General features: G+C 41.1%; 1 protein-coding gene and 1 pseudogene across 1 annotated transcript in view; one reads left to right on the top strand and one right to left on the bottom strand.

The window, feature by feature from the left end:
• Nucleotides 1-1,841: 1,841 nt before the first annotated feature.
• LOC120363494 (small nucleolar RNA SNORA48) lies at nucleotides 1,842-1,969 on the bottom strand (annotated as a pseudogene).
• A 2,477-nt stretch (nucleotides 1,970-4,446) lies between these two features.
• Nucleotides 4,447-13,915, top strand: part of TRIM40 (tripartite motif containing 40) — a 14,149-nt gene continuing 4,680 nt past the window's right edge. The window contains exons 1-2 of the mRNA XM_074398331.1: nucleotides 4,447-4,608; nucleotides 5,329-5,811. Coding sequence (XP_074254432.1) covers nucleotides 5,467-5,811 — 345 coding nt within the window. The 5' untranslated portion in view covers nucleotides 4,447-4,608; nucleotides 5,329-5,466. The remainder of the gene's footprint in view (nucleotides 4,609-5,328; nucleotides 5,812-13,915) is intronic.

Below are 13,915 nucleotides of genomic sequence, written 5' to 3'. Positions count from 1 at the left end.
GCCTGTTCTGGGCAGGGTGGCAGATAATCCAGGTAAGAATAATTAGAAGGCACATTGAACTTGCGGTGGTGATGGGACATTTAAGAATGCACAAAAGTTTAAACTAATAGGGATATCAAGACTAGGATGGCATCGGCCTCAAGGAGGCTACAGGATCTGCATAGTGCTAACAACTGTGCAGAGGTAGAATGGGAATCTGAATCCGGCCTCTCCACCTGTGAAGTCCACATAGTTCCACATTGCTGCACTAGGATGGAGTAGATTTCCTTTCATACATCAGCAAATAAGTGAGAGAGAACCCAGGAGCAAGTTGGGAGAATTTCAAGGAGGAGACTGCTGATGATCTAACGTTTGAGTCATCAGTTTGGATGTGAACCAAGAAAATATCGCTGGGATTTGCGTTTAATACTTAGTTGGAGACCTTTAGAGAGTGGTTTAAGGTGCCCAGCCCTGGGCTAGGTGTAGGAGAGTATGAAAAGATGGAAAGATATAGTCCTATATCTCATAGAGCTAAATATGAACCAAAGCCAGGGAAGCTGGCAAAAATCAAATGGTAATAAATTAGACAGTGATTTTAAAAAGAGAGATACATATGGACCTTCAGGTCCCTCTGACACCTTTGTGCAAATTAGGATGGATCCGTTCACTTCCTTGGGGCCACTGCTGCCCTGAGCCAGAGCCCTCAGCTTGGCAAGCAACCTGTGGGGTAGGTCTTAGCCCCCGTTTATCAGAATGAAGACTGACTTGTTAGGAAAGTTCAATTCAGGAAACTGGGACTTGAACTGAGCTTCCACTGATGTGAAGAGTTTGGAACAGCTGTGAGAAAGGGGTAGGAGGTAGGTCTTTTCTGCTGGGAAATGTCAAAACAGAGGCAATTAAGAGTCATAAAGGAGAAGGAGAAGACAAAAATCTCCTGACTCTTGTCTCCAATATTTTTTAAGTAGGAGAAATTAAGTAAGATCACTCCTTTAAAACAGTTATTGAGCATCTAATATATGCAAGGAGCTATGCTGAATAGACTGACTCAGGGAAATAAGAACCCTGACAATTGCACATTGGTTTGTAGTTTATGAAGCACATCCATTTCCAGCTATGACATTTCATCCACTTTCCTGTAAAGAGGCTGAAGTTGTGGCTGCTCCTGAACATGAAGCTACAAATCTCTACAATTAGGATCATAATCCATATTCTTTGACTAGTTCAGAATTCCTTTTATTCTGACCACTGATCCTTTCTTTTCTTTAACATTTTTAAATTTAAGTAATTGTTTAGCTAGATGGCACATTTCCCAGCTCAAAATTTTAAAAACACAGAGGAAAGTCTCCCTCCTGCCCCTGGTTTCCAGACATCTAGTTTCTCTCTTCAGAAGCAATCTTTACTAGTTTATTGATGTATCCTTCCAGAGATATTCTTTCGATAAAAAGCAAATAAGAATGTTATTTATTCTTCCCCCATTTATGCAAATAATACCATATTGCACACACTGTTCTGTATCTTGCTTTTTTTGTTTGTTTGTTTGTTTGAGACAGTGTCTGTCACCCAGGCTGGAGTGCAGTGGCGTGATCTCGGCTCACTACAACCTCTGCCCCCCAGGTTCAAGTAATTCTTCTGCCTCAGCCTCCTGAGTAGCTGGGATTACAGGCATGCGCCACCACACCTGGCTATTTTTTGTATTTTTAGTAGAGATGGGGTTTCACCATTTGGCCAGGCTTGTCTTGAACTCCTGACCTCATGATCCACCCACCTCAGCCTCCCAAAGTGCTGGGATTACAGGTGTGAGCCACTGCACCCAGCCTGCACCTCGCTTTTAAATGTATTTTTATTTTTTTTAATTCAGTAATCTATGTGTCCAAAGCATAAATCAGGAGTGGGCATAGACTGAAAGCCAAGCTGGGATAAGCAAGGAGTTGCTTTGTTCCTGGATGATATGAGATGGGCACCATCAAGCTTTTTGTTAAAATCAGTTATGTTGGAGATTATTCCAATAGCAAAGGTTCCTTTCTGCAACCTACCCCCTACTAATGAGTACACAGTGTTCTACTAAATGAATGTAGCTAGTTTATTTAGCTTAACTTCCATTGATGAACATTTGGTTAGTTTCTAAAATTTGAAGCAAATGTTTCTCAAACATTGATGCAATATTTATATGCATATATTATTTCACATATGCATGAGTATATACGTATGTTAAATTTCTAACATCAGATTCACTGGCTCAAAGAGAATGTGCATTTGTAATCTTGGAGGAAGTTCTCAAATTCCTACTCCTCTAAAGAAGGAGTATTAATTGACATTTCCATCAGCAGTACATGGGAGTGCCTATTTCTTCACACACATATGACACTGTGTTACCAAACGCTTGGATTTCTGTCAATCTGGTTGCGGAAAATAGTACGCAGTGCAAATTTAATTTGCATTTTCCTCATGAGAGTGAGACTGAGTATCTTTTAATGTGCTTTAGAGACATTTTGTATTTCTTTTTTATGAAATGTCTGTTGAGATACTTCTGCCTGATGTTCTTCTTGGTAGTTGATAAATTCTTATTTGTAAGAGCTCAATATAAAGGGTAATTAATTGGTCCTTTGATTTTGATGGCAGTTGCAAATATTTTTCTTCTTCCATTTTTATTTGGTCATTTGTCTCTTGTTACTGCACTTATAGGTTTTTTTCCCTATGCAGATCTTTTTAAATGTGACTGAATTTATCTTTCTTTCCTTCTGTGGTTTCTACATTTGAAACATTCTGAAGCTAGTGCTAGTTAAATACGGTGGATTTCCACCTTCAAGTTGCTCAATAAGCCAGTAGGAAAATCAAGAAAAGCACCTAATCAGTAGAAGTTACTATATAATCAATACTATGAGTTGGTACAACACGCTGTTTCTTCATCTGTCTATCCGTATGTCTAATCATCAATCTATTTGTCCATCTGTCCATTAACCCATTCACTTATCAAGCTTTTACTGAATTCTTTCTAAAAGCAAGAAAAGGTATATAGAGAGACGACATTTTGATAATGAAACCCGTGGGCTGGGATGACAGACATTCAGATCCGCTTCCCAGCTCTGATCTTACACAACTGTGTTCTTGGGCAGGTTACTTAATCTGTCCACATTTTTGTTTCTTATGTTATTTCATGAGATATGACAGACATGTAGATTGTGGAGGGGTCAAGGATTGAAGGTTAAAGATCAGATGTTGTAAGAAACGGCTTAGGAAGAGAACTATAAGTGAGTACACTGCCTAGATTTTTAATTTCAGGTGGTGAAATCTGAATCCTGACAAGGTCAAGAGAGTGGCCACTAGGGTGGGTGGCAAAAGTAAAGGTCCTTGGATGTGAGCAGGACAAGGAACTGAAAGGCCTTGGTGTTATATGATCATGTATATAGCTTTGAAATCACCAGGATCACGGTGATTTCATGGCCAGATGAGGGGGTACACATCTGAGCACAGGAGCTGCTGTCCCCGGTGGAGTGAGGGATGTGCCACCCTCCCAGCATGTGGCTGCACTCATCAACCTGGAATCTCTCCAAACTTCTTTGTTTAGGGTCTTACGGAGATTCCATGATTTAGGTATGATTGATTAAGTTACTGGCCATTGGTGATTAACCCAGTCCCTGGGCTCCTTTCCCCTCCCCAGAGGTCAAAGGTGAGAATGAAAGTTCCAACCCTCTAATCGCATGGTTGGTTTTTCTGACAACCAGCCCCCATTCTTCTTCAAAGAGTCACCTCATGAGCATAAACTCAGGTATGGTTGAAAGGGGCTTATTGTAAATAATAAAAGATAGGTTCATCGGAATGTAACTGTGTGGTAAGTTGAGCTGTATCTGGATTTAGTATGATTCAACTTAAAGTTCTTGACTTTACAATGGGTTTACTGGGGTATTGAGTACACTTTCAACTTGCAATATTTCTGACTTCAGTGAATTCATTGGGATGTGACCCCATCATAAGTTAAGGAGCATCTGTTCAAGGGTTTTAGGAGCTCTGTGCCAAGACTAATTGTATCTATTATTTTTTTTTTTTTTGTATTGCAATATCACGCAATCCCACAGCAAACAGTGAGAAAGTGGGATTGAGGGAGGAGGCTATGAAATGAGGTTTTCAACAAGCTTCTTGGACCCTTAAAAGTTTGAAGTGACAGCCCTTATCAGTGGCACCCCTTGGGGGATCCCCCAAACTCTATGCCTCCAGCCTGACTGGAGGGAATGTAGACAATGGGGTGGGCAGTTGATGTTCCAGCATCTTGAGTGGGTGCCATGATTCTGTGACACCTGGATCCTGAGGTTCCATAAGCTGGGGTTCTGGGATGTCCATTCTGAGTTGAGTCCTGTCATATCGACGTCAAAGGCCCAAGACCTTCCTCCTCCCCGTAAGCAAACAAGCCACGCCCTGCACCAGTCAACGTCCATCTCACCTTCCAGCAATCCTAGGTCATTTTCCTGGCAATGCAGTGTTTCTAGGAAAGAGTGAGTCTCTCCATGCCACCTGAGATTTACTGACATATGAACACATATAATTGGCACAATTTAAGAACCACTCACCTGCTGGCCATCTCTCCAGGTCTGGAGCCAGAGAAAATGATCTGAAGTTACAGCAGAAGAAATTGAGGTAGGATACTAAGAAAGCTTTTCAGGAGGGGGACTAGGCAAGAGGTGTAGCATGAGGGAATGAGAGTGAATGCTCGGTGTGAAAGGAAGTGGCAGGTGGGGTGGGGGCTTCCTTCTTTGGGTCATCTTTGGAGGTGATTTGACAGCAAGGAACAAAGTGGCTTCAAACATTCCACAAGTCTCTGGTCTGTTCTGTGTCCTGTTTTCTTTCTCATCCTTTCAGTGTGGAATCTATATGACCCTGGGAGAGATGTTGGTTAGGAGAATGACCAGCGGATGGGGGTGCTGCTGTCATGATTGGTGGTAGGAATGGGCAGCAGTGAGCCGTCTAGTGTGACAGTGTGGGAGAAAACAGTTCAAACTCCTACCAAATTTTCTCTACTGATGGCAAATCAGTGGAGATTCACATTGTAAGTTTATGGTGGTCTGGCTTTTGGCCATGACATTGACACCTTGCCCTTTTAACTTGGGCCTCATAAAAATATTCACATAAGGCTCTCAAGAGGAAAACAGGGTTAGTTATTGCATCACTTACTTCCTTTAGGTGTATGAAAAATAATTTCAAGTTTGACAAATACAAGGAAACTGCAGGGTCCATGTGAAAGCTGATAAGCTATTTCTGAAACTTGTGCAGAATTGTGGTTTGTGTGGTCTATGTCATGGCATCCTTGACGGGGAGCGGGCAATTGCCTGAAGTTAGAGGCTGTGTCCTGTTCTCCAGGCTGCTCCAGGGCTGCCTCCTTCCAACCGGGCCTTCTTATCTGGGACTATTGAGGCCACAGGCCTTCCGAAGACCAGTGAGGAAGGAGGCTCTGCAGACAAGAGGCAGGCAGGAGGCTGGCAGGGTGGGGACACGGCCATGATCCCTTTGCATAAGGACACCCAGGAGGAGGGTGTCTGCCCCATCTGCCAGGAGAGCCTGAAGGAGGCCATGAGCACCAAATGTGGACATCTCTTCTGTCGAGTGTGCCTGAAACAGCACGTGGAGAAGGCCTCAGCCTCCGGGGTCATCTGCTGCCCCCTCTGCCGGACGCCCTGTTCCGAGGAGGTGCTGGGAACAGGTTATATCTGCCTCAACCACCAGAAGAGGGTGTGCAGGTTCTGTGAGGAGAGTAGACTTCTTCTATGTGTGGAATGCCTGGTGTCCCCTGAACACACATCTCATCGTGAGCTGACCATCGAAAATGCCCTCAGTCACTACAAGGTAAGCCCCGGTCACCGTAGCCAGCCCTGTCCCCACCTCCCTGAGGTACAGCATCCTACGTGTTCATCATGCCTGGCACCTCAGAATAGCTCATCAACGGACACCTCTCTTTGTTTCTTCTGCTTCCTCCTATTTTGGACCCTTGTCTTTGCTTTTCTGCGCATATTTTGAGGCTGATGTTCCAATGCATCAATGTGAGTCTGTCTAAAAGAGAACACTGTCACTGTGATGTCAGGGTCCCAATATGCTCATCTGCAGAATGAAGCAATTGGACTAACTAACGCGAAACCCTTTCAGGACTAAGACTGTGGGGATTCCTGCTTGAGAATACTGGAAACTGGACCAGAAATGTAATCAGGTTTTATATACACTGGTAATTATCCTGCCGATACATTAAAACCTGAAAGTTAGTACATAATTTTTTCTTTCTTTCTCTTCCTTCCGCATTTGCCTTTTCTTTCCTTTTCCTTTCTTTGCCATGGTAATTATTTTTATCTTATTCCGTTAAATTTTCTATCACCAAGGTTACATGCTCTAGCTAATAAATTCAGAAAGCCCGGAAAGGTATAAAATCAAGACTAAAAATTTGTCTTCCTTTCTCCCACCATTCACAGTCCTCAGAGGTAACCATTGTCAGATTTTTGTACATCCTTCCAAAAAAATGTGAGTGTTTATAAATGCACTGTTAAAACACACACACACACACACACACACACACGCACATACTCAAAGGATTCTCTATTTTTTTCTGTAACTCACTTTCATTATCTGAAAGTATGCGGACATTTTCCCATCAGCATGTATAGATCTTCTGAATTCTTTTCAACAACTGTGTGATATTGAATTCTATGAATGTACCATAAATTGGCAGACACTGGGTTATTTCCAAACTATTGTTTTGTTTTAAGATTACACAGAATGGCCGGGTGCAGTGGCTCACGCCTGTAATCCCAGCACTTTGGGAGGCCGAGGCAGGCGGATCACAAGGTTAAGAGATTGAGACCATCGTGGCCAACATGGTAAAACCCTGTCTCTACTAAAAATACAAAAAAAAAAAAAAGTATCCAGGCATGGTGGCACTTGCCTATGGTCCCAGCTTCTAGGGAGGCTGAGGCGGAAGAATCGCTTGAACCCAGGAGGCAGAGGTTGCAGTGAGCCGAGATTGCGCCACTGCACTCCAGCCTGGTGACAGAGCATGACTCCGTCTCAAAAAAAAAAAAAAAATGCAGAATGTTCTAATGAATATCCTTCAACATATATATTGGAGGATATAGACTATCCAAGATATATTTCAGTGATAGCATAAGATAGGAGTCTAACTTTAGTTTTTCCAAGTTATAATCATTTGTCCTATCACCATTTATTGAATGATTCATATAGTTTCCCCACTGATTTCAATGCCAATGTTATAATACACCATATGTGCATATTTTATTGCATATTTTCTTGATTCTCTGTTTTGTTCTATTCTGTCTATGCTTGTCTATAAGCCAAAGTATTTTAGGCACTTTACACATACAGTAAGTTTTAATGTCAGGTATTTTGATAGAACCCTCGCAATACTCTTATTTTTCAGAATTTGTGCAGATACTTGTATATCTTTATTTTGCCAATTAGCTTTAGAATTTTTTATCAACCTTTCCCCTGACCCCAATCCAGTTAGAATTTGACTGGACGATGGACAATATTTTCACATGGTGTCCTTTTATCCAATAGTGAAGGCTGAATTTCCAAAATCATCTTTGAGATACTTGGCTTTTAGAGAACATGTTATTATACAAAATAAGAAAGTGGGAAGTCCATATGGGAAATGACTGTGGGAAGGTAGAGAAATCATTCAAAAACCCAGTTTTCGAATTTTTTAAAAATTATTTTGCAAGGTTCTACTTGGTTCTAACATCATTTCCTGTAGGCACACTGTCCACAGAGAGTGGGGTGGGGGATTTCTCACCTGACGATGAGACAGCATAAGATGGAGAAATGTATTCCCCTCCCTAAATGATTAATTCAGGTCTGTACTTTGTGTTAGGTGTCATGCTGGGCATTGCAGGAAGTACAAAGATGATTCATAATTCTTGTTTCAAATCTGACTTTAAATAATGACAAAAAACCTAAAACAAATAAATAATGATGACATTTGTTCATTAAGTAAAAACTTATTAAGTTCCTGCTGTGTGTGAGAAATTGCAGTATATGCCAGGAATCAATGAAGACAGATACCATTCCTTCCACCAGGAGTTTGCAGTTTATTAAGGGAGACACAAATAAGTAATCAAAGAACTGTAACTTTTTTTTTGTTTTTGTTTTGTTTTTGTTTTTGGTTTTTGGTTTTGTTTTTTTTTTGAGACGGAGTTTCCCTCTTGTTGCCCAGGCTGGAGTGCAATGGCGCGATCTCGGCTCACCGCAACCTCCGCCTCCTGGGTTCAGGCAATTCTCCTGCCTCAGCCTCCTGAGTAGCTGGGATTACAGGCACACGCCACCATGCCCAGCTAATTTTTGTATTTTTAGTAGAGACGGGGTTTCACCATGTTGACCAGGATGGTCTCGATCTCTTGACCTCGTGATCCACCCGCCTCGGCCTCCCAAAGTGCTGGGATTACAGGCTTGAGCCACCGCGCCCGGCCTCAGAACTGTAACATTTTATTAGTTAGGAATAAAATAAGCAAGGGTCTGGGATGGACAGTAATGGGCGACCCATGTCCATGTGGTCAGTGAGGGCCTCATAGAGGAAGTGTCATTGAAGCTGAGGGCTGGAAGAAGAGAAATTGACCAGTGCAAAGACTGAGCAGCAGGGAGTGCATGCAGATGCACATGCCTGGGAATTTATATTTGAAGAATTTATCATTAGAGTTTGAGTCGACAGGACTTACTGATAGATTAGAAGTGAATTGAAGGAAGGAGGAGGGTCAAAGACAACTTCATGAGTTTCTGGTTTGAGAAACTGAGTGGATGATGTGAAAGATAAGAACTTGGTAGAACAGGTTTGAATGCAACATCAAGAGTTTCATTCAAGACAAATTGAGTCCAAGTTGAGACACATGAAAATAGGATCTTAGATATGCAACTGGATCACAAAGCTGTATCTCCACAGTCATATTCCTAGAACCTAGAACAAAGATCCATCAGGACAAAGACAATATTTAAATCCAAGGAAAGTGGGCACAGTGGCTTATACCTATAATCACAGCACTTTGGGAGGCTGAAATGGAAGGATCTCTTGAGCCCAGGAACTCAAGACAAGCTTAGGCAACAGCGTGAGACACTGTCTCTGCAAAAACAACAATGAAGTGAAATTAGCAGGATTTTTTTTTTAAAGGACTTGACAATTTGGGGCTGGGTGCAATGGCTCATGCCTGTAGTCTCAGCTACTTGGAAGGCTGAGGATTGCTGGAGCCCAGGAGAGTGAGGCTGGAGTGAGCTGTGACTTTACCACTGCACTGCACCCAGGATGACAGAGCAAGACCTTGTCTCAAATAAAGAAACAGACAACCAAGAAACCAAGGAATTGATGTAATAGCCTCAAAAGAGGCTAGACAGAAAAGAAGTTTCAGGGTAAGGCTCTGGGAAAGGCCGTCATTTAGATGTAGGTAGAGGAGAACCAGCAAAGAAGACGTAGGATGAGTTGCCACAAAGGCAGAAGAAAAACAAGGGTAATGGAGCCCCAATTGCTAAGAGAGAAGGGTATTTTAAGAGATGACAATAGATTGCATTGAACTATGCTAATACTTCAGTAAGGTGGTGGCAGAGGCATGGGAGCTGGGTTGAGAGGAGGCACACTTCTTCCATAGTAATAATAGGGAACAAGAGAAGGTGTCTGCAAGTGTAGTTTTGCAGTTTTGGAAATGCAGGTTTTGTTCTGGTTTTTATTTTCTCAGTAGGAAGGAAAGAAGGAGCATCAGCAGTATGGGTGAGGTCAGGATGGATGTGAAAGGTTTGAAAAGAAAGTTGGTGTGATGTAGTGTGGGAGAGTGAACTCACATGAGAAACTATGTAGGGTTAGCAGACAGTATGGAGCACCAACTTGAGGTCTGAAATGTTTAACATATTTCAGGAGGCTGCCTGAGGACAGACAGCCAACAAGAAGTGATGATACATTTTACCAAGGATAAGGAGTTGTCCAAAAAGTAATAGAGAGGGAGGGTTAGGGAGCTGAGGGTATTTCTGAAGAAGTGATTGTAATGGTGGACCCTGTGTGTACTCATGGATATTGATAGTATACTTTTGAAATCAAGGAGTTTTTTTAACTGATTTTTTCACCGTATCTCTATTTATTTAAAATAAACTTTGTAGATTAAGTATTACAAATTATGTTATTTAAAAAATCATATACTCTAAAAAGATTGAAAAATTTATAAAACCTACAAATTCTTATTTGCATACCTGTTTCCTCACTGCCCAACCAATGCCAGTGTCAATCACTTATGTATTTTGCTGATTTAGTGAGTGATGGTGATGTACATTGTTTTACTTTGCTTGATTATGAATGCTACTGGTGAGGCTTTTATCCCTGAAGACTCGATGTCTGCATTTTCCCTTAGAATCAGGGCATAAATTCTACATGACTGCATCAAAGTCGTTTATCTTTTGGTTAATGGACTACATTCGTTGTGTTTAACCTACACTTTGTTTTTTTTGAGGCGGAGTCTTGCTCTGTCACCCAGACTGGAGTACAGTGGCGAGATCTCAGCTCACTGCAACCTCTACCTTCCCAGTTCAAGCGATTCTCCTGCCTCAGTCTCCCAAGTAGCTGGAACCACAGGCACGAGCCACCACGCCTGGCTAATTTTTTGTATTTTTAGTAGAGACAGGATTTCACCATGTTAGCCAGGACGGTCTCGATCTCCTGATCTCGTGATCCTCCTGGCTCGGCCTTCCAAAGTGCTGGGATTACAGGCTGGAGCCACCATGCTCAGTCTTTTAACATGCATTTTAAAAATTCTGTTATTTCTTCTTAATTACATTTTTGGGCAAAACTTTAGAAAATTGTATTTAAATTGTTTGTATTCTTTTTTACAATATAATCTTCATGTTCTAACTACACAGAAATTTGTTGTCTAATATGAGTGTGCTGCTCTGTTTTATTTTTAAAGGTTTATTCATTCCTAGCTTACTTGGAATTTTATATAGTATGTTGTGTGAAGGATGACTCCATGTTAATTTTTCTTCATTCTGGTATCCAGTTGTCCCCAAAGCATTTCTATAAAAGTGAGTTCTTTCCACATTTACGTATTGTTTCTCGCTTGGCATAAATTAAGTTCTTATGATGGGCTTTTTTTTTTTAACTCTAGTCCATTGATTATTCTTTCTGTTATTATGATATGATTATTTGAAACATGTTACTTGACGGTTTATTTTTAAATCTAGCAGCATTTTTGCCATTTAACAATTTTTATTACCTTATATTTTTGCTAACTGTTCATTAAGATGAGTGCTTTTTTCCAATGTTTCTAAATTTTACAGAGCATTCCCTAAGAGTTTAATGGTTATTGCATTAAATTTGTTGATTACTTTAAAAATAATAACTTTTGGTATTTATTTAGTTTTCTCAACCAGTACCAAGATATATCACTGAAAGCTTTCCACTATGTATTTGAATCAGATACTAAATTTTCTCTACTTAAACCTCATGTGCCCTGACTCTATTGAGGATAGCTATATATTTTATAACATTATTTTTTTGACAATTTGTATGCTTGAAGATTCAAATGAGGTTTTTTGTTGAACTCATGTATTTACTCATGCATTTTAAAAAATTTTTCCGACATCTTCTAGATCATAATCATATGAATGATATTTTACATCCACATTTTGGGACTCAGTTCTATAAGGAGCATGCATTTTGAAAGCTGTTAATCTTTCTCTTTTTTCCCCCCTAGTATCAGGGATAGGTACTTCTTGTCTGTTTAATGCCCTTTTTTTTGGTCAGATTTTTAAAATTTAATGATTTAATCTGAATGTCTGACAGAATTTTAAAATATTCATTTAGATAAGACAGGCCTTTGACTATTTTCTAGATTTCAATTTCTTTTTTTCGCTAAGGAATATTTTGGTAGGTGGAAGTGTATAGAATTTGGTTTTTCAATTCTAATGAGTGTCCTATTTATATGCTCTGCACCCATTAAATATTTTAATGCCAAAATTGGTGAAAAAGCATTTTTTAGAAACAGAGGACTTTACCTTACTCATTTTGAATATTGTAAGTGATATGAATGTATTCTCTTCAGTTGTTCTGTGCTTTTATCTTTATTGCTGTTATCTTTGCCTTCTTTTTTCATTTACACAGTGCCTGTAGTTGACTTTATTAAATCTTAAACTGCCAGATAATAGGACTGTGGCTTTTTGAACTGGACCTTAACAGGTCTGAATTTGACAGGCAGAAACATAAAGCATTCTGGCAGAGGGAAGTAAAAGGCCATGAGGAGGTGTGGCCGTACACATGTGTTCAGGAAGCAGAAAGCAATGTTGTGTGCTGGTGAAGAGGGCAAGGAGGGAGAAGAGAGAGAATCCCGGACAGTGTCCACTGGGGCTGGGTCCCAGGGTGCCTTGGATGCTGGGTGAGGGAGTTTGGGCTTATCTTTGTTGATGAGAAGCCATTTTGAAGGGAGGAGTAACATCAACGAAGGTGAAATATGACCTTTTAAGGTCATATTTATGAGATTTTAAAATATGAGATTTTAAGCTGAATGGCAGGCACAATGGCAGTTCCAATGCCAGAAATATGAAGGTCAAGAGGGGTGGACTGCAGAAGAGGGTGGGAAAGGGGGCAGCATGTTTGATTTGACAGTATCGATTTTGAGCTGCCAACAGGGCAGTAGGCAATACTTAGCTCTCAGTTGGAAGCATGAGACGGACTGCTAGGAAGAAAGTTTTGGTTTTGGAATTATAAGATCTGAAGCCTCCAGAAAAGAATGCTAAGGACATAGTTTGAGATAGAAAAGGGTTGAGGAGCCAATTTCAAGGCCTCTTTTTACAGGAAAAATGAAGAGGCGAAGAAGCAGTGGCAGAAGGCACAGGTCTAGGAAGGATGGGGGTGGAGAGGTGGTCCAAAAAGGCGCCTGCAGATTTCGTGGCTGGAGATCCCAGGTGACATTGGAGAGACATGCTTGAAAGGAGTGATGAGAAACAAGGCGGCTGGCTGAGGAATGATGGCAGGGAGGACGTGAACAGAGCAAGACCGGAAGACTTGACTGTGAGGACAGAAAGAGAGTAGATGCAGGGGTGGAGACTGTTGGTGCTTTTCAGGACCTGGACTCTTGTGCTCACACAAACAATTCCACACCAACCCAGCCTGCCACCTTCTTCAGCGAGACCCGTGAGCCACATCCATGTTGCCCATTTATTACCTCCCACTCCCATCACTTTTTATTCCTCCTCTGCTGAGAAATGCCTGCAGGTAACACCCAGTGATATGACACATTTTTAGTAACTTCGTGGTGACATCACTGGCTTCTCTGCTTACTGCAACTTTTTGTTTGCCAAATGCCCTTGTTTACCGCTCATACACACAGTCCTTTGACCTTGATTTCTCCAGCAAAGTCTCAGGCCGGAAAGAACTTCCAGTTCTCTTCTCCATCCCTCGACTTCTACCTGTACATCAACAAAATCTCCTTGAAAAAGATTCTTTTAAAAATTCCGAAGTGGGAAAGATTTAGTGAAACACACGCTTTCCAGCTAACTGCATCCTGCTCTTTAGTTCACAAATCTGTTTCTCGTTTTGTTTTCCATTTTATCATCTACCCTCCAACCACCTCCCTGAACCATGGGCAGCCATTTAAAGCATTTGCTGTTATTTTTGCTTCTCTTATAGGTCATCAAAAACCTGAAAGCAAAATTTTTTAGAAACTCAAATCATTCATTATCTTCATAGCTTGAAGGACACAGTGACCTCTCCAGATACTGATTTAAGATTGAGGGAGAATACACTGCCGGCCTCGGCTACGGGTTTACATCTAGTAAAGGGCTCTGCCTGTCATTCATCGTAGTGAGGATCAGGGAGCAGTGGTAGCAGAGGCTTGCTATCTCTTTTTTTTTTTTTTTTTTTTTTTTGAGACAGAGTTTTGCTCTTGTTCCCCAGTCTGGAGTGTGGAATGCAATGGCACAATCC

The sequence above is a fragment of the Saimiri boliviensis genome, chromosome 4 (assembly GCF_048565385.1).
Source record: "Saimiri boliviensis isolate mSaiBol1 chromosome 4, mSaiBol1.pri, whole genome shotgun sequence".
Classification (NCBI taxonomy): Eukaryota; Metazoa; Chordata; class Mammalia; order Primates; family Cebidae; genus Saimiri; species Saimiri boliviensis.
The sequence above is the reverse complement of the archived record's forward strand: the minus strand, read 5'-3'. Positions and strand labels throughout refer to the sequence as shown.